At 39.2% G+C, this 21,418-nt stretch overlaps 1 protein-coding gene across 1 annotated transcript in view; it reads left to right on the top strand.

Moving 5' to 3' along the window:
* The window catches only part of ANKFN1 (ankyrin repeat and fibronectin type III domain containing 1), a 65,079-nt gene that overhangs the window by 22,468 nt on the left and 21,193 nt on the right, over positions 1-21,418 (top strand). Inside the window, exons 7-10 of the mRNA XM_074160261.1 lie at positions 9,026-9,123; positions 10,642-10,732; positions 14,046-14,153; positions 20,705-20,804. Of these exons, the coding sequence (XP_074016362.1) occupies positions 9,026-9,123; positions 10,642-10,732; positions 14,046-14,153; positions 20,705-20,804 (397 nt within the window). The remainder of the gene's footprint in view (positions 1-9,025; positions 9,124-10,641; positions 10,733-14,045; positions 14,154-20,704; positions 20,805-21,418) is intronic.

The following is a 21,418-nucleotide window of genomic DNA, read 5'->3' as shown; positions in this document are numbered from 1 at the left end:
AAATGAAACAGCTTGTATAACCAAAGTTGAGCTAATTTATTTAAAAGCCTGGAACTATTTATGTTTGAAGAAAGAGGAAGAAAGAAAAAGATCTGGGCCATGTTTGATGTAGCAAACAGAGCTGATCTTCTCTCTGTTTGGATATAGCTGTGGACTTGGATGCCAAGTTATTTTCCAGATAATGATGCTAAGTTGTCTAGGCCACTTTAGCCCAAGTTACCTTTTTGTTTGGTTTCTTATTTTAGTAGAGTATTTCATGTTTGTCAGGACTGCTCAGCTGCCTTCTAGGATTTCTGTTGGGTGGAGAGAACACTTTTTATTTTCTATGTCACTATAGCCCTTTAAAAAACCCAACACATCAACTTAGATCAGGAAAGGAGGAGTTATATCTTGTTTAAATTTTGACAAAAAGTCACTCCCTGCCTTCCTTCTTTCAAGGCAATTTGTGGTTCGTTTCAGCATTTTTGCATGAGAATAATTTAAATTGTCTTTAAATCACTGATTCAGTCCTAGCTCCATATGCAGTAGCCGGAGTATGCTGCTATTGCATGGTTGCAAGAAATGGGTGGGTTATAGGTGAGTACCTTTATCCAGGAGAGGCTGTTGCAATTTGGTGTTAACATCGGAAGTCTCACCTAAAGGATGAATGGAGCTGCCTCTTCGTTAAGGGTCAGGACCTGAGATCATGGGATAAGGAAGCCTGTCAGGTTGGGCATGTATGGTATATGTTCTGTAGCTCAAAAAATATCTGGTTTAGATTCTCAGTTGACATCTCAGTGTGTCAATGGAAATTTTTCATTAAAAATTTCAATGTGAAAAAACCTCAAAGATTTTACAAAAACTATCTACAAATTTTGTGTGATTCTGCATGTTTTATTCTCAAGGGTAGTCCTCTCACAACCAAATAATCTTATTTTGCACGTGCTTCTGCTTGTCCCTGTGAGCACATACAAACAGCATATACCATATGTTTTGTAATTATGCATTTGATTTCTCTATCGATAGTTGACTTGCCATTTTTGATCAAGTTTGGATTTGTTCCATAGCAGGTTTCCTGCAGTGATCCTCCTAGTACTGTACGGTGGGTTTGACCCCAGGCAGATTTGGCCAGTCTAATAGGTAGGGCTGACACAAAGATCTAAATATATATATATATATATGACATCTCCAGCTTTTTTCCCCACTTTCGTGGCAACTGACTGTTCACGTAGCAGTGTCAGAGTAGAAAACAGCAAGCCTGTGCTTTCTTTGATTTCTAGAAGGACCCTGGTTATGGGAATGAATGCTCATGGAAGTGAATCTTAGGTATGAAGATGTGGTGCTTTAACATTAATACCTATGCATTTTTCTGAAGTACATCCTATGTCACTGCTTGATCCTGTTCCACTCCATAGTGGAACTAAGTAGCATTCTCCATTCAAAGTCATCTTGAAGCCCTTTTCAGTTATTATCCAAAGTTTCTTTGTATATTTTGAAACTCATTCTTTCTTTCCCCAAAACAGTTCTTACTCCATAAAAAGGAAAGAGAATACATTTCTTTGTAAGACATTTGAATTTATCCTGCTGAATAGGTGTGGTCTGATATTTTTTACAGTAGTGCATTTATGGCATTTTATTAGGTCTCCTGGGCACTTTATTTGCACATTACATTTTGGTAGCTAACAGGACTGTGCAATTTGACTTCTATTTTTATGCCTAGCAAGTACAGAAATGTATAAATGTTAAAACAAACCTTTCTATTTCTAGCTCCCGTCAATGTCTGTAGTATGTGTTGGACAACAAAATTTAAGAACTTTTACTTTTTAAGTTTGCTATGTATTTAAAAGCACCTTTGAACATGGATGACATATTAAGTGATAGTGTAATTAACTAATGTAGTTGATCAGACACTAGTTACTCAATTCAGTCATTCTTTCCTCCTGCTTTGTGTTTTATAAGGATTTTGAACAGCAGCTCAAGATGAATGGCTATGAGAAAGCCCAGACATATAGGCTCTGGTTTTGTCTGCCTTTGCTCTCTAAGAAAAAAAGTTCATAACATGATGTTGCTAAATTTTAGACATTGTTTTACCTTTTACATTTTCTCTAACTTACCAGGATTAATACGTATTTTTAAAAATTATTTGTATGTGGCTAAGCATTATAGCTTCCAGTTCATAGGTATGGCATGAAAGAGGTGAATTTTTTTATAGTCAGTGCCAGGACTGGCACTCAAGACCTTCAGTTTCTGTCTTGAAGGAGGTTCCTGATTTAGCAGATCTTTGACTTGACATGGCTTGGGGAATGCTTCCTCTCTGGAGACTTAAACAAAACCAGAATGTCTTCAAAGGGACTGTGGCAAAGTTTCCCTGCTCATGGCTTTGTCTGAAGTCTTCTCTGGTCCATCATGGACTTTTCTGGACCATTTAAAAGCATAGAGGGTCTAAAACATAGTTCTCCTCTCCAACCAGAACATGATACAGTTCTAGTAATTAGATCTGACCCACAGAACTGATTAATTAATGTAAATTTGGAATGAGCCTTTGATTCTGCTTCAAGCTCCTACCTCATGTGTCGAGCATAAATTGCAGGGTTTACTGTTTTCATGCATGAGTGCCCAATTAGTTCACGCATGAACACCCAATCAATTCATGCATGAGCACCCAATCAGTTCATGCATGAGCACCCATTTAATTTACTAATGAACACCCAGCTGGTTCACACATGAGCACCGTGTTAACACGTCTGAGCACCCAATGAGTTCACGCATGAGCCCCCTCTTAGCTCCCCCCTCAGTACTGTGTTAGGCATATGTGCAGGTTTCAGTAGCCAGGGGCCACAGGTGAGGGAGGAGGTCAGGAGATGTCGGGTGCTGGTCACAACTGGCCTGGTTAGTTCTAAATGTGATGGAAAAGCCCATGGCTGAGTGGAACCCCATGGTGGAGGCAAGGGAAGCTGAGAGGAGGAAAGGGGGAGGGATAGGTGTATTCTGGCCTGGGTCAAAGGACCATCCAGAAACAGGGGCACAAAAAAGTTTATTTAACGTTGTCAGTTATTATTAGCAGGCGTAAAAGGTAAAGGAGCCCAGAGATGTTTGGGAAGAAGTTTTACTGCAAATTAAGGATTTGATTATTAAAAAAATTCTCTGAAACAAGTATCATGAAGCTTTATAGCCATGGAAGTTTCAAATGAAGACGTGCTCTCTAGGATAAGTCTAGGAATGCTCTTCTTGGTTCTGTTCTAACTGTTGTTCTGAGGAGAGGGCCTTGCACCCGCCCATAGCTCTTCCACACTAAAACACAGCGGTGCTTTATTTCCTTCAGGTGGACACAGTGCTGTGTGTGTTTGCATCTTTTTCATTCCTCTTCAGCCTTATTGATGTTTCTACTGACCCAGTACAAAGAGTCTTGAATAAGTTTGCAGAAAGAAATGAAATAATCAATGAGATCCAAAATAATGAACGCTGGTTATTTAGAGCAATCAGGAGCTCAGATTTTACTTTAAGTAGTACCTCGAAATCCTAGTCCCAGGCCATGACTACACTGTTTTAATTTCTCTGTTTGCATAGCGATACGCCTAAGTCACTTAGGCAGCGTAGTAAATCCCAGTTAGAATCCCTAAGTAAACATAAAAATTAAAAGTTCACCTGTCCCTTTTGTAAATGCTGTGGTTTGTGTCATACTGTCCCTGTCTACACTCTTATAAGCAGAATGCAACCAACTCCAGACGTTCTAAGTTAGTGTGCATTTATGGATGGATTATACCCTTCATACAAAAAAGCAAATCCATGGGAACAAATGCAAATTCCTCAGTGCCAAATATTTGGTTTTCCTAATGGAAGCACTATGCTGGGATCTCTGTCAGTACTCCCTACAGCTGGTACGACTTGTCTTTCTCCTATCATTCTGTGTAGAATTTCCAAACATGAGAGGCATGAACAAATTCTGAATCCAAATCTGCAGAAAATGGGTTCCTTTCTTAATTCAGGCTGGAAAGAACGGTTCAAGGCAGCAAGGAGGAGCTGACCAAATACTGCAGTGTTCTGCATCTGAGCTGGTGATGCTGTCTACACCAACAGACTGATCCCTGCTTTTCACTAGTGCTCAATTCTCTTTGTGTTATACTTCTAAATATTTGGGTTTGGTACTTTCATTCTGATTTCATTCACATGAATGGCAGTGTTCAATATCCTTAAATCAAGCTGCTAAAACATTATGAGTGTAAATTATTAAAATAATTTCGTAAAGATCAGCAGGCGGAAAAAGATGGGGTGTGGTGTTTTCTGGTGCTAGTGCTCTTTTTCAGTTTTACGTTTCAAGGGAAGCTATTGAACAATGCAATTATTTGTTTGGAGGCCCTTGGAAACACAACCCAAGATCCCAGTGTCCTTCAGCCTTGGCCCTGGATCTGGGGAGGAAGGGAAGGAGAGAGAATCCTTGCTGCTTAAGTGTGGGTTGAAAGCCGTAGTGGCACAATGCTTTGCCTAAGGTCACATAGCAACTCAGTAACAAATGCAAGAATAAAACTCAGAATCCCAGCTCAGTACAGTGCTCTGTAGACTCCATCAACTTAGCAACAGAACTCGTGTCCCTCGGTCTAATTAATCTACTCAGCAATTCAGTGAGTAATTTAAGTGCAAGCAAAAACAAATGCCAAGAGAACTGACAAAATCTTCTGTGGCTGGGCCTGTTTACTTGACCCAGGAGAAGGTGCTTTCCTAAAAGAACCTACAATAGGGTCAGGAGGTGTTTTGTGCCTTCACTTTGTTTCTTGTCTGCCTGTCAATCTCTTTGATAAGCTGTTTAAGGAGTGCTCCATATAACAGAAATATAGTGAGTGGAAAAGAAACAGGTGAAAATAAACTTCTCCCTTTATTTTGAAGTGCATGAATTGAGTATTAAAAAAAAAAAGGCAACTTGGCCACAAGTAGGTTACATAACTTAAGCCAGTCTAAAATTATGTGCCAGCAATTTACATGAGTTTTATGTAACTGTTTATACTGCTGTTTATTTAAAAATTACTACTTATCTTGGCGACCGCAGCAACACATCGTGCATTTGCTAGCTCTGGAATACAGGGCACCTTCATTAAAACACATAGTGACCAATATATTAAACACACAAAAAAACCCCGCTCTGACATAACATGAAGTGTCAGATGGAAAGCCGCAACAGCGAAGACATTCAGCGTTCACGACAAAGCAGGCCTTTGGGGTGTTCAGAACAGGACTGGAACATGCTCCATCCTTAATTCACCCAACAGCTTTCAGGTCCTTTACAGCGCAGTTGGTACAGTCTACAAGACCAGCTCTTGTTCCTGGGCTCTTATAAAGGACCCTCTTCATCTTCAGGTTTTTATACTTGTGCATTTTTATATTCAACTTTTAAAGTGCTGAGGTTAGCTAGCCTTTTGTTCTTTCTTAAAGTCCCAAGTACTTTAGAGTTACACAAATGGTTGATATTTTTTGTTTACTACCAGAGCAGCCTCTCCCAGCTCTCTCTCAGAAAGCAGGCAAAGATTTACCAAAATCTCCATGACAGGTTGCTCGTGCAAAAAGTTACATAATTTTAGACCCAGGTTAATCACAAGGGTAAGACCGTGGATGTGTAGCTTTGTATTGGTGTAGCACCAGAAAGAGCTATATCTACCCCACAGAGCCAGAAGGTGTGAGCAACACGGGCCCAATAAATGTAATAGAGGCCATAGGAGTTTGTCCCTTGTTGTTTTGGGGCCTGCTGAGCCAACAAGATGCTCTGGCTCTCCCTCCTTGCATTTATCTTCCCACCTATAAAATAGGGAAACTGGTATTCACATCCTCCTAAAAGGTTTAAAACCCAATGAATGACTATAGTAGAGTATTATGTATTATTTTTAGACAACCATTTAGACAACCCTTTTAGACAACCATTATAGTAGAAAGCTGAAATCTAGCAATGTATAACAGGAGATATAAACTTAAGTGATAAATGACTTAAGTAGATTTGCATTGCTTTAAAACTATATCATGTCATCCTATTCTCACTTGAATCAGTAAAATCATGGGGAAAAAAGTTTGTTGACATCAAAATTAAGCAAAAAATTCCAAAATTTGTTATGAGTTTCTTTATGACTGATATCATGAGTCAGAGAATGAAATTTTGTCAAAAATAGCAATGTTTCAGTGTATCCCGTTGATATGTTTTCAGTAATATTTTGAAACAAGGGGGAAAAGAAGGCACTATTCCAATGCAGCTGCTCAAAAAATATTTATTTTTCAGTTATGGATATTTTTATTGAAACTGGGGGGCAGGGTTTTTTCCGAATGTGAAGTTTTTAAATATATATATTTGAAAATTGAATTTTGAGTAACTTTGTGTACACCAACTTGTTAGATAAATGTCCTATAAAAGAGAGATTCTCAATCATAATGATAACCATAACCTGATCCACAAGCTAATATCACATTCCTATGTTTCCAATTTCATGGGTCTCAGCCACCGCAGTGTAAGCTAAAAAAATAAGTGCAAAATGCTGGCATTACTTGGCTGTATAATGAGAAGCTGAGCCTCAGCCCAACAGGCTGTGAAGCCTCGGCTGGCTGGGGGGATCAGAGGGTACACAGCTCTCCTCAGTACCTCGTGAAAGTACTAGCAGACTTGGTCACTCTCCCTAGCGAGTCCTTGTCCTTCAAGGGACTGGGAGATCACGGTGTCACCCAGCAAGTGGATGAGGGGGTTTGCGCTGCACATGGGGTTTCACCAATGAGATGCGTTGGGGCAACAGTTTGCCCTAGAACATCAGAGCAAAGCTGTCATTTATTATCTCAAAACCCACTTCCTCACCTGCTCCTGAGATGGCTTTTTAGGCAATGTCAGCCTTTCCTCCCCTTGGTAACAGCTTCTTTCTCTGAACTTGGTGGTCCTTAGAACAAACTGCCATGCTGTTGCTAGTCATAATACAGTATCGTGCTGTTCCTGCTGTACACACCCTTGCAAAGGTGTAGGGTTACAATCCTGTTTGGATTAAGGCAGTTAATTCCTCTTCAGGTGGTGTTATTTAGATCTCTAAATATATGGAGCACTTTTCTAAATGCCAGAATACAAGTGGAAGGGTTGAGAAGGAGACCCATATCAAGAATAGAGCCGCAATATTAATTTCTGTAGGCTGCCCAAATTTAAATACGCCTCTTGAACTCCCAGTTTATGTTTGGGCACTCTCCAGTCCGTAGAACAGCTAAAAATTTGGGAAGGTCAAAAGCAGTTTAAAGCTGCTTATTTCACCCCGGCTGTTGCTTTGTGCTGTCTAAAGCACAACCTTAGCACTGCCCCTCGTGCTGAGAAGCAGTCAGTCATGCCTGGGAATTTCAATGAAGACAGGATTTGTTGGCAGAATCTGTCTTGAGTGACACTATCTTACTTTACGTGTATCTTTGAAAAGAAAAATGGTATGTGAAGTGGCTGCAAATCTCTTGATAACATGTTCATCAGGTTGACCAGGATATCTTCAATTTATCCTTCTGGAAAACAGACAACGTCTAAATTTGCAGCATGTATACAATGTCCTCAATGATTTAACACAGTGGAGTTATAAACTCTGAAAATGAGGGTTTCCAGTGGAAACTCTGACAGGCCATCAAGTTCAGTGGTACATATAAGCATTCCTATAATTAAGTTGTCAACAAAAACCTACAACGTGGTACCTTAACAGCTTCTACATTTTCATACTAATGTACAGAGATTGCTTCCACTAAAGGTGGTGATAATCTGGTATTTAAAACCCATGGAAAACTAAAATATATACACTGAAAAAGTTCAAAGACAATAGACAAAACCAATATCCTTTTCATTGCAGTGAATACAAAAGTGTTGCAGAACATGCTGTGCATTCACAAACTGCAATCACAGAAAAGGAGCAATTAGGAGAGAAAGGAAAAATGAGTTGTGCTATTGATACTTGGGTATTTTAGAAAAATGTGTTAGCAGTTAAATGTATATGCTGAGCAAAAAATTCTGAGAAGCTTCTTTCTTTTAACGTGAAAATACCAGTGTGACACAACCAGAAGATGAAAATTCTACATGCTGAAATTAAAATACCTATACCCTCTGAACTATTCTAAATTATTGACTCCAATAATAATAAATATGCGAAGAGAGTATTAGTTCCCCCCTTGCATATATTCTATTTTAAAAATCACCTAGTAGTTTTTCATGGTCTGTTTGATGCTATTTTACATGCACATCCATTTTTGCCAGTACTGAGCAAGAGCACTGACAGCAGGACTACTGATTTCATAACCCCTTAAGCAGGAATATGAGTCATCTGTACAAGCTGATGGGAGCACTTTGGTGGAGGTACCCATTGTCGTTTAGGCTGCAGGACAGGTTGGGAGGGATGTGCCAGCCCAGCGCCACTTAATTCACTTCAAAAGTGGACACAACTTAATAGGTCCTTGTGGAGCTCCGTAATTTCAGTGACCACAGCAGAATCAGGCTTGGACAAGAGAGCCAGAACCCACTGAAACCAATGAAGAGACTCCAGTGAATGTCGGATCTAGTCCAAGGAGGATATTTCTATACAAATTAGCCAAGGCTGGTGATGAGAGTTTTGTGGACCTGTGGAGCCAAAAGGTCTCTCTGCCCATTCCTTACCCTTTGCAGATCCAATTGCAAAACAGTACTTTTTGCTGGTTTGAATGTATAATCTGCCAAATGGCATTTGCAGGTCCAGGTCCTCTACCTACTCTTTTCCACTACTTCTCTTTCTTTAAAAGGGATTTGCTTAAATGAGGGCAAATGTTGACTGAACATAATTTGTATGGCAGTGTATTTTTAAGCATTCTTTCCTGAAAAGCTTTTGAGCAGTATTTTGCTTTTCTCTCTCACACACAGAGATATAATTTAATTACTGTGTAAAGTTTTGCTAAACGTTATTGTTAAGCCTGACTTTTAGTACCCACATGGAACGGGAAACAGCTAGGAGAAAACTTAACCTGTGAGTGGTTCGGGTACTTTGATTTCTTTGCTTAGACTGGTATCTGATTTGATTTTCTCCTGCTATCTGTTTCCTAGTGGAATGGAGCTCTTCAGAAGACTTTTCTCCTTTGGCTGGTGAAATAATTATGGATAATCTTCAGTCTTTGAGGTGCACCATCACAGGTCTCAGAACGGTAAGTGCCAAATGACTCATTTAGATCTTGATGCCCCCTGCCGCCCCGCTGATACAGAGACACTGACGATTTGCATCCGTGCCTGTTAGTAATAACTGTAGAGCGCCTTTCTTCTAGCAACACATTCCAGTCATTGAGCATAATATGTCTGGTATCCATAATCCAAAAGTCACAAAGGAATAGACAGACAGCATGAACTGTTTTATAAGTTGTCATGCTTAGGGGAGATCAGAAAAGACTAGAGTGAAAGCTGCTGTTTTCTGGATCACAGGATAATCTTAGTGCAGATCAAAGGCTCATAAAAGATCTAGTCCTGACTCTGATGACCAATAGCTAAAATAATAGTTCTTTCTCTTCTACTTCTTCCAGGGACACACATGTTGATGGCAATAATTTTAATTTCTGTTATTTATTTTTGTATAAATGTTTTACACTGATAAGAACTGGGCCAACAGTGGAGAAAACTGATGAACTTTCATATGGATTCTTAAGCAGAATAATTTTGACCATGTGTCTGAAGGTCTTTTTCCTACAGGCTGTTCGGGACCATTTGTGCAAGAAAATTTTAATTCAGAAAATACTTGATGAAAATAAAGCTTGCTCAAAATACAACTATTTCCGCAATATTTCCAAATGTTGGAAACAACGTCAGAGGGGCCCAATCCAGCATCCTCTGAGCTGGAGCCTTTCCAAAGAATTCACTGCACACTGAATCAGGTCTACAGAGTTACAGTAAGGCACGCGTGTGACCCCTGGCCAGTGCCCCAAAATGTGGGCTCTCAAAATGACAGAATTAACTTTAAAGAGTAAGCAATGGGCACAATATATATATTTAAAAAAACCCTCCATATAGAATAGAAACAATATTGATTATTTCTAGCCTTTTATCTGAAGAAATCTGATTTGAAGCACACTGTCTTCCAGGGAGTTGAGCCACGATATGCATTTCCTCTGTTTCTCATTTTCTAACAACAAAACAGAGTAACTGTTCTCAAGTCACAATCAAGCAAGCTTGCACAGCGCACAGTGCTTACTATGTGTTTGTTTCTGTGTACTATCCAAAGTATATAACATATTTAAATTACAAGTTAGACTTTCAGAAGTGCTTGCCATTGTCTAGATTTATACATCAAAATCAGTGATAAAGGTCTGACTGATTTCAGTGGCAGCCAAATGCAGCTTCTTCCATTGCTGTGCTGGTAGAGAAACTGTTAAATACAACAGGAAAAAGGGGAGTCCCTATTCCTGAAGTCTGATTGTAAGAGTTCCCAGGGTTTGGCTTTGGTAGAAGAGAGTGCAGTTTGCTGGCTGGAATTGGTGTGTTCTTTTAACCCTCAGATCACCTCTCCTGAAATCCCTGTACTATGTTTCAAGCTGTCATGGTGCATCAGTTAATGCTGCTGAAAGCTACTATCAGTTTTTCAAAGAAAACATCCTTGGGAGAATCTGCTCTCCAGTTATTACAGCCAAGATTTTGAGTCAAGTGGTAGTTTTGACTCCAATTGTTTCCATTTGCAGGGCCAGAGGTATTATGTCCATGTTTCAGCATGCAACATGAGAGGATGGGGACCTCCACGCAAATCTACTCCTGCATATGCTTCTCCTTCAAGTAGGTTGAGTTTGTCTACCCTCCTAGTTTGATTAGTGATGCTGTTTTGTCAGAATTTCTCCCTCTTCAAAGAACAGAAAAAGACAAATATTCTGAGGTTCATGATTTAATTGCCACGTCATCTGTGAGTAAAATAAATAAATAAATAACAACTCCTTCCACCCGCTGAAAATAAGCAAAATAATCATATATGTATATTTATTTATCTAATCTTGTATCCTTCTCCAGTCCTTTGACAGAATGTTGTCATCTAGTCACTAAGACTTAAGAAAAATGAGAAATATTTTGATCTTCATTTCTCTTAATAGATCTCTGCTATATAGAACCTCATTTTTCAGTACACAAATGGTTCAAAACCTGAATCTGAACTGCTAGAACCAAAACACTTACATGCATCATACGTAATTTTGTATTCTGCCTTGTAGCATTATAGATCCCATTCAGTGGACCATTCTCATAGCATCCTGTATGTAAAATTCTCTGGTGTGGACACACAAAAATACGCTACACTCATGGGATAAAACTCTGCTCTTGGTTATGCAGATAACTCTCTACAATGCAGTTGTTTTGAACAACTTAATGACATGCAATTACCTTCACTAGACCCAGGTATAACTACACAGGATTTAGCCCCACAAACCAAAAATTTGGATCAGGTGAGAAACAGCCTCTTTTACAGTAGCTGTTAGTTATTCAGCTAAATATCACCAAAGAACGGGGCACTCCTGGGAAGACAGGTAGCATGTAAGAATGTAGCTTTGTGTGATATGAATTTCTGCTTTAGGCATACGGCATTGTCTTTCCTGTCTATTTCTTGTCCACTGTTACTAACCTTCTGAAATCTGACAATATATGTTAGTTCCAAAGCTTTTGGATGTAAGGGAAGTTTTCCTGCAGATTTCAGTGGATCAACACAAAAGCTATGCAGATAATTAAGTCTATTTCCCATGTTTAGTGTCTCAGGGATTCTGGGCTTTAGAGTAGCAGAAAGTCCTAGACTTGCTGGCATTAGGGCCACATTGTCACGTGCAGCCACTCAGAACTCAGCAAAGTCCTTGCTTCCACCAGGGAGAGCAGTACCATCCATGGGAGCACCACTGAAGTGCCTGGGACAGTCATTGTGGGGGTGTTTCTCTGAAAGGCAGCCAAGGTAACAAAAGGAGTCTTTTGGATTTCTCTGTAGGAGAGCAGGAGCATCACTTGATGTATATGGGGCTGTTTGTGAGTTTACGGCAAAGAGAAATGTTTCTTCCTAGCTATATATATATATATGTTTTCTTTGTTGGTGAACACAGAAGTGTTGGGCAGACACAGATCACTGTATACAGATAGCTGGCAGGAATGTGATATTTTCACTGAGTATCCTTAGTGACACATGCTTAAGTTTTACAGCAAGTGAGACCATCAGAGCCTAAAAGTAAATTCTTTCATTAAGTAATATTAAGATCAGAATTTTAGCTTGAGAGTCAAGATGCTATTTACTGCTGCAGTTACTGTGGGCAGAGCTTCTTTATCCACATGACTGCCTTCATGACTGGTTTTGAAAACTAGCAGATTTGTGCTTGGCAAGGCAGCAGCAACCTGAAATTACACCAGTGTTGCATAACAAAGTATGGCCCTAAGCTAAAAATTAAATGTGAATACATTATACTCTACAAGTTGTCTGTAACAGCAGCCAGAGGAATATGCAAGGGAAATGAAAGCCTCAGGGCTTAATCCTGATCCATTCCAATCCCAGAGCATCAAAGGTTAGTGACATCCTTGGAGATGCATCCATGTAGCGTGACAGTGAATGCTCGCCACTGTCCTCCTGTTTCCCCCACATACACAGTAGCAGCCTGGAAAGTGGCGGCCAGTGTTGTGCAGCTGGTCTGTGAAATCCTAGTAGATCGTAACATTTCCAGACTTATTCATTAGTATGTGAGAAGCTGGGCTGACTTCCATGTCATTTTTAAGGTAGTCAGCACTCTGGAGGCTCAGAAAGTTTGGAAACCACTGGGATAGAGAAATCATGAGGTTAATTGTTGAAACTTTACCAGTTTGATAACACCAAAGCATTTTGAGATTGGTGAATTCCAGTTGGTTCCTCTTGGCTGCTCACAAGAGATCTAAGAACTGGCCTCCCCACACCAAGCTATAAATGCAGCTGGCCCTCGATCTCCACAAAAACATACAATGTGCAGGACAGCCACTTGCAGCTGTTACAATTGCCCACAGGCTATCAGGAGAGCAAATGTCTTCTCTTTCCACCCTCTCACAGGGCTTACTCTAGCTGCTATACTAAATCGCAGCAAATATATATTTATATCGTTGGCATAGTGAGCCCATTGGAAGGAATGCTTGACGCCAAACTCGCACTAGAAACTAGATCTGTATACTTAGCGAGTGAGCAAACTGTTGGTGGCTGTGAATAGGTACATGGCCTCTATGCCAGCAAGATGGAAGATGTCTCCCTTGTAGACGGGTCTCCTAATAGCTTGATCCACTTTGAGTCAGGAAACTGGTGCAATACTTCTTTTCTCATAATGAAACTATGAAAGTAGTCAAGTCTGGAATTAAAAAGCTCTTCTTTGATACACACAGTTTCATCTCCTCTTTGTGATAAGATTGCCTTTTTTTAAAAACCAAGATTGAGATTGTAGCCAGCAGCAAATGAGTGAAAACAAAGTCTTTTGTAGGTTGAAGGTATGTGGGACAGAAGCCGCAGCTTCTTGCCTCACGAGTGCAGTGCTGAGCAGAGCGTAGGCTCCAGGGCAGGAATTGCCAGCGTTTGTTCAGGCCTCTGCCAGGAGCAGATCTTCAGAAGTGATTTTACTCAGAGCATGTTCCTGTGGCTCCAGAGCTAGCTCTGGGTGTAGGAAGATGTTCATTCTCTGCTTCGCAATTGTTTTCCTGTATAACTGTAGGAGAATCATTCAGCCTCGAATGCAGAGGGAGCAGCAGTGTGATCTTAGCGAGGTGCTGGGAGAGTCAGGACGGTACGGCCTGAGAGCAGCTCTGACACTGCAGTAACAGAGGCCACTTATGTGTAGAAGAGAAACAGCCATTGTCCAGCCAGTCACTACAGAAGCTTCTAGGAGCTGATTGGGAATTCTTTGATAATAATCATTATGATTAATTACCTAGCAGGCACAAGGCAAAGGAAACTTATTGTACAAGTAATAACAGCAGACTTAAAAAAACCTGCCATTTTTCCTGCATGCCCAGATGTAGAACTCCTCTAAAGCCAAGAAATATCAGAGGCAAGAAAATATTTTAAAACCTTCTCCTGCTCCTTTGTGTTTCATTTCTGTTTATTTCCTTTGTTCAATAGACTGGAAAGACTGCAGTGGAAGAGAACCTCGGCACAGGGGACACACTGAGGCCCTGGAACGTCTCCTTCAGCAGGTTCGAGCAGCTCATCAGCATTATAATTGCAGAGGTAAGTATAAATATCTATGTGGTAGGGCACCAGCTGAAGCCTCTGTGGCGCCTGTAATTTTAGCAGTTTTCTAACTAGGTCATACCTTCTCATTCATCAGGAAAAGAAAGATATTAATATTGGCCCATCTGGAATCACTTTAGCGCACTATCTTGCTCTTAACCCTTGAAATTAGTTGGATGAAAACATCAGAAAGCTAGAATGCACACAAGCACAGACACTCCCTTTCTCCCTCTGTACCCTACACACCTATAGATTTGTTTTTTCCTACAAATTAGTTTCACACAGCATTCTACTAAAATGTTTCAAGGATCTCTCTTTTATTTTTTCATATAAAGAAATACTTTAGAGAGTTAACAACTGTTTTGGATCAAAAGAAGGGACTTGGCTGCCTCCAAATGGAAGACACTAAGTACTCTAGTGGATGTGATGCCAATCTATAATGAAAAATACTTGCACAATGCAGTGGGAAGATAAGATTGCTACATTTTTAAATAGAATGGATCAAAACTAGGAGAGAGTTCGAATCTCAGCCAGCTCTTTGCTCTTCATTCATGAGAAACAGACTGTGCCTTTAATAGCTCAAGAGCCAAGGCAACAGCTTGGCATTCTTTTTAAAGCATATATAAAAACTCCTGTTCTATACGGGTTGTTGAAAAGTACTATTTATTTTCTTAAAATAAACTTCTAACTGGAATAATGCTTCATTGCAAAGGAACTCATTTTAAACTGAAAAGTTGAACTACCATGAAGTTTTCATTTTTCTTCACCTAGTATGACTGTTATGTCAAGCTGCATCAATTGATTTAAAATCATAGAAATACTTAGGGCTAAAATCATCTGGCTGAAATGGAAAGATGTGGCCTTTGTTCTTTACGTGCAAATATGTCACTGTCATGATGATCCACAGTCTGCCACAACCCATTGTAACCATAGCAACTTAAACTATTCAGCTATGTTGCTTGGAAAGGGAAAGGAGATACTGCAAGAAAATGTTGTTTCTCTAATTAAAATTCATACAAGCATTATCACTTGCAGGTGGTCTTGGTACTGAAAATACAGATGAAGTACTCTCTCTCTTAGATAGCTTTTTCATGCTATGAAAGAAGTCTTTTTTCCATGGTACAGTTCTTCCTTTCTGAAGTTAGTGCATATCACAGGTCTTTCAGGCCACCTTCCTAGTCAACAGGGAGTAAGTGATGGAATATCTGAGAATATTCTTAGTATAAATTGTTTTACTGACATACCAGCCCAGAACAGAAGCAGTTACAAACAACATGCAGAAAATCCCTCCTTTTGAGAATCTGACACCAGTGCCTGGTTCTTATAAACTTCCACTGCTCCAGAAATTAACCCCAGTCTCAAAGCAAAGCACAGACAACTCTCTTGTTGATTTCCTAACTCCTTGTCTTTAAATAATAAATAACAACAATATAGAAAATCTGGTTAGCTCAGAACATTTTCTTGCATGTCTGCAAGAGGATGTGGGAGCTTACATGTGACACTGTGGAGTACGACACTGTGGAGTCAGCTTGAGCGACACCCTTGCCTCCAACCAAATAAAAATCTCATAATCACTTGTAATGCTAACATTACACAGTAGCATATTTTGGATAAATCAGGATTGTAACATAATAGAAAAGCCTTTGGAATTTGCCTTAGACATATGACTGATGTCAGTCCCTCGTATTTCAGTAATTTGGTAAAGAGTCAAGACAAAAAGAGTTTGCAGAACAAGTAAGAATTATGACATCACTTTGACTCTAAAATTTGATTCTGGTATTGATCAACCTCAGTGAAATCTGAGGAGTTTGATCAAGGATCTGAGATAAGTTGCTGTATATGACTGAAAAGCCCAAATAATGGCTTTCACTTCGTATAATACAGAGGCCTGAGCTAGATTCTAAATTAATGCAAATTAGCATGATTCGACTGACATGGACAGAAGTCAGCATGGGTATGCTGTTATACATAAGCTGAAGACCTGCCCAGGCATTTATCCATTCTTTACCATGCTTCTCTTTACCACACTCTTCTTTGATTATACCTTAATATTATAACTTCTCTTTTCCTCATTTGTTTTAGAGAGGTGGTAAGTAGCTGGACATTTTTTGTAGAGTATCCTTGAATCTGCTTACAACCACTGCTTTGCTGTGGTTTATAAATGAGAGCACAACCAAGCTCTGCCTAAATTAAAGCTAGAGGAAGACCGAGACAGGACCCAAACCTGGGGTCTTGGCACCTTGGCTTTTCACTGACTCCTCCACAGCACATCCCACTCCTGCTGCTCAGGCTGGCTGAAGGAGAGTGGAGGAGGAGTGCAAGGAAGGTGGAAAAAACTGAGGGTAATTGATCTAAAAGGCCTGAAATTACTCGGATAACATAGGCAAAAGCCTCAGAATACCGAGAAGCAAGAAGAGCCAGGCTGTGTGCTATTGCTCCAGCCTGACCTGGGAGGGTTAAATTGCCCAGATTCCATGCAGATCTCTTGCCCAAGTCTGTTCATTCAGGCTTTGAGCTGCAGCCTGCCTTTTGCCCTGTGCTTTGCATTGCAGGGGCTGAAGAAAACAAGCTTACAAAAATACCAGGAAGAATACATTGGAATGTACAGTGAGTTTAAGAGCTTTTGGAATTAGATCAGCTGTTGCTTTTGAACCTGCTCTGTGATATGATGAAATCTCCTAGGGAATTACTTAGGAAGCTTTGCTTTCATATGTTTAATCTTCTGGAAAACCCTGATGATTACAAACAACAGTCATCCATTTGTCTTCGTAATACCATGCTACAGACTATCATAACTGAGTTACTACAATTGTATGTCCTGGCAACACTTCAAATGTATTTTTAAGTATTTTTTTCTTGTAGATCATTCTTTCTAAACAGTTCTGAGTGGATTAAGTAATTGTGGGATGCTTCATTAAGAAAGGAACCCAACTCTTCAGTAAAACGCTTACCAGATATTTTCTTTCTGAAATTTGGTTGAAATGTGTTTTACTAGACAAGTCAGAAGTGAAATAAAAATGATCTAACTGTAATTTGATTCAGAAGCAGAGAGCATAGTTTTATTGCATTTAACAAAGAGAAGGATCTCTGATTCCATAGGGCATTTAAAATGTTTTGATTACAATTATTTGTGAGAATATACAAAGGCAGGCTTGAGAACCAAGCCGTAGCCTGAGAAGTTCAGGTAGGGAATTTAAGAAGTTATAGTTTCAGCTGTTGAGCCTGATTTTATAATCCAAAATATAGCACCCAGTAATACGACTGTCATGCCAATAGCTTCTTCCTGAGATACAGAATTTTCTTTTGAAAGACATCCCACCTTGAGCTGAGCTAACAGAATCTATCACGATCTCAAACTATTGAGGTGTCTGGCCACTACTTATGTCTTTAAATGCTGCGTGGAATTATGTCTCTGTGCACGATATCCCAGTGTCAGTTGTCTGCACTGCTAAACATGTGCAGCTTTGAATTGAGTTTGAATTTTTCTGGAAGTTTCCAGCTTTCTGATGTATTTTCAAAAGGTTACACAGTGAAAACTCTAAACGCCATTTTATGCCCTCCACTAGGATTTCAGTGTGATCTAGCTCATCTTCTGCTAATTTGCTTCTGTATTCAGGGTAACCCTAAAGGATACTGAGCTGTTCCACAGGCTGGCTGATTTGTGGGGCTAAGATCTCAGATAATTTTGCACTGAGGTAATTCCATTTACTTCACATCTGCCCCACTTGAGTAGAGGCACCCGCTTGTCTAGTGATAGGACAAAGAATTCCAGATGATCTTCCTCCTCAGCGAAATGGCACGGCATAACAGACATTCCTCTAGAGCAGAGACCCCAGACGCGTACTGGCAGCCTGAGTATGCAACTTTGTTCTTGTTCTTCCACAACCCACTTATGTTGCTTGTAAGTATCTGCTCCATTTAAGTGAACTGCAAAGAAACATTTATATATCCTACCTGAGAAGAGAAAAACTGCTAATGTTGTAAATAATCCTTTGTAGTTAACAGCCTACTTTGAGCCAGGTTTGAATACTTCTGATGTAAATATAATCAATGGATATTCTCTAATCTTGGCCACTATTTGTTCACTCCTGAGCATCTATTAAAAGAGCTCACAGATCTGTTGCTGTATCATTTACTAATATAAAGCTCTTTTGTTGTTACTGGTGCTTTTCTGTAAAGGTTACTCTATATTATTTATTAGTTAATTAAATAACAGACAAAGTTCCATTTCCTGTAGATCCAAATTATCCTCTAATCTCAGCTCCATGGTTTTTAGCTTCTAGACACACTATACTGTAAAACAGAAGCAAATAGCAATGGAGGAGAGTTTACAGTCTCCATCTAGTTTTACATCATTTCTTTTGCTGTTGGCTCCTGCAAAGCTGTGGACTAAACCCAAACCACTGAACAGCCCAATAACATACATTTCTTTTGTAATGTGCCCTCTTATTTTAATGCTGCAGTCTCTGGGTGTTTTATACAGAATTATGTTGCTTTGCCTTCAGCAACTTCCTCTTCCATTCCCTCCATCCTGAATATAAAAGAAAATGAAAAATTGCATAATTAGAATGAAATTTATATTCCTAAATTGGTCTTAACCTTGGAAGAAGGAAACAGTGAGACAGGAGTTTTCATGTAGCATTTGGTTTACATTACTGTGATATACTGAAAAAAAAGTTCACAGTAAAATAAAAATTATCTGAGGACATATGGGTAGAAAAAAAATGTTTTTTTTTAAAAAGGAAAAGAAAACAAAGATCACTTGCATCAAAGGAGCAGTCATGGATTTGGATGAGCCTGTTAAAACTAAGCTGAACAGCGCATTGGAGAATATGCCATGGAGAACAAGTTTGCACTGGAAAGACAATGGATTTGATGATCTAATAAGTCTCATACATCTGAATTGTGTGATTTCACCCCCAATAGAACCTTGTTCTCTTTGTACTTGCTGTTCAGCAGAATGGTAATTACTGCTAACAATGTGTCTTCTTTCTGTGGTTTTCAATGTGCAAATTATGGTGCAAATTTATTCATCATTTAAAAATATGTTGAGCGCTTCCACAGATGGGGTTTTGACAAGAGCAAATTTAGATGTTCTTTAAATGTTCAGACTTAGAACTCAGTAGGGAGACACAGATAGACACCTATTCTGCATTGGAGGTAAGTGGGAAATACGTTACTCTGAAAACACCTAAGCAGACTGATGAGCAGCTTTCAGCAAATAGTTCTTCACGAGTCATATTTTTTCCCCACTGGAGAAGGGTGTCCCTCAAAATGTTTCACACCCCTGTCTGGATGGGTATCCACGCTTCATCCAAATAAACAGTCAAATCCTGAAAAGCTGGGATTTAGTTTCACAGTTATATTTTTTTTTGTCTTTATTTTCAGATCACAATAAATATCTGAAGAATTAATTAATTTTTAAATTAAATGTTTCTGCAGTTCCTCGTCCAACAGCATTAAGCAGGAAGGACATTGCAAAAGGCAATGCAAAAAAAATCCAAAAAACCCAAACAGTGTTAAGCATGTATTCTTTTAAATGCCATATGTGGACAACAACTGACAATACATTATACAATCCTGCATGTCCCTGACTGCCATCTATTGGCATTCCCCCTCAGATCTGCTCACAGGTACGCAGCTGGGCACAGCTGTTCACAATTCCCACTGGAAGGTTTTTCTTTGGCTTACAAGAAAACTCAGGACGTGTATGACAGAAGGAAAGACATTAAGTCGAATTCACACAAGTGAAAAATAATACAATGTATAAACATTTAGTCACTTTTTTTAGAATATTGGGCAAATATTGGAATTTATAAAATTCTTCTATTGAAAGAGCTGGTCCAGAGATCCTTGCAGGCACAAAGCAGGTCTCAGCATTTGACATGAAGTGAACAAATGAGTTAAACACCTCTTCCCTGGATTCCAGATTACTAGGGAGCAAATGTAACTGAAACCTCAGAAGCAATACAGGTGAGTGGAAATTGTTGTGATGGGGAAAAAAATTCCAAACAGCAGCACATGCATTTAATGTGATACAGAGAAAGATAAGGGTCCATCTAGTTGTTTCCTTAAAGCTTTTAGTTAGGTTAGACTGGTGATGCTGTGATGTTAGCGATTGCCAGAGCACCAAATGCTCAGTTCACAGAAACTGAGGAAATACAACAACCTAAAATGTTGACTGATGGTTCAAATATCTTCCTGGGTTTTTGAGACCACTTGCAAAATTCATATCTATTCTGAACATTAAGAGTACATAGTACTGCTTCAAGATATACTTTGCATATACTTTGCTTAGAGCAAAACACTTTTACCACGTTGGAGTTTGCTCCAAGTAAGGAAATTGTTTGCTGTTGCATATCACAAAAATGATGGAAATACAAGCAAAAAGTTGTATTTGAGGATGTTTCTAAATGTTGTCTTTTGAAAGGAATATAGTAAGCACTGACTGAAATTCAGTGTTATGGTTTTAGAGACGAAGGTTCTTTGTGAGACACTAACTGAAATGTAAGTGCTGGGTTTGGTTTGCTTTTTATTTTCCATTTCAGAAAGTTCTAAATTACAGAATGCTGGTCGCAAGCAATCAGTTTCCAGAAGCCTGAAGCACCTTTTCCATTCGTCAAACAAGTTTGTGAAGACTCTGAAACGGTTTGTCATTCATTTTATCTCCCAAGCATTCTAAGTTTATGTGATAGTAAAAAGCACCTGATTCCACCACTAATGAATGAGCAATCAATCAGAATGAACCCAATAAAATTGCATACATGTAATACTGGTGCAGCTGATGGGAAAACAATGCTCCAGCTCCTATTCAGTTCAACAGAATCTTTTAATTGTTACTGTTGGAAATGGATTTGAATTGTAACAGTGCAATATTTTTGTGCAAATACAAAGTGCAGTTACTGAGGTATTTTGGAAGTATTGCTTCTGTTGTTGCTCGGTAATGAAACTATGGTATTTATTTAATTCATAATATAAAATGCAGAGCTCAGGTAACATGTTTTAATAGTCCATTGGCAACATGCAACTCATCTAGAATTCCCTCACATCTTTAGCTAGATTTGCAACCCAGCATGACCCAAACAACCCTCAGCCTTGATAATTTGTTTTAGCAAATGGAAGTTGCTTATGCCAGATTATTTCTTCTTTCATTGCCAGGAGTGTTCAGTTTGCTTTTTCTTCTTTGTATTTTGATAAAAGTTTGATTCTTTCGGAGGAGCTCTCCAGAGTCTTTAAATTCCCTAAGGCAACTACTTAACGTA

This window comes from Numenius arquata, chromosome 17, assembly GCF_964106895.1.
Source record: "Numenius arquata chromosome 17, bNumArq3.hap1.1, whole genome shotgun sequence".
Lineage (NCBI taxonomy): Eukaryota > Metazoa > Chordata > Aves > Charadriiformes > Scolopacidae > Numenius > Numenius arquata.
This window is presented reverse-complemented; position numbering and strand designations above follow the sequence as displayed.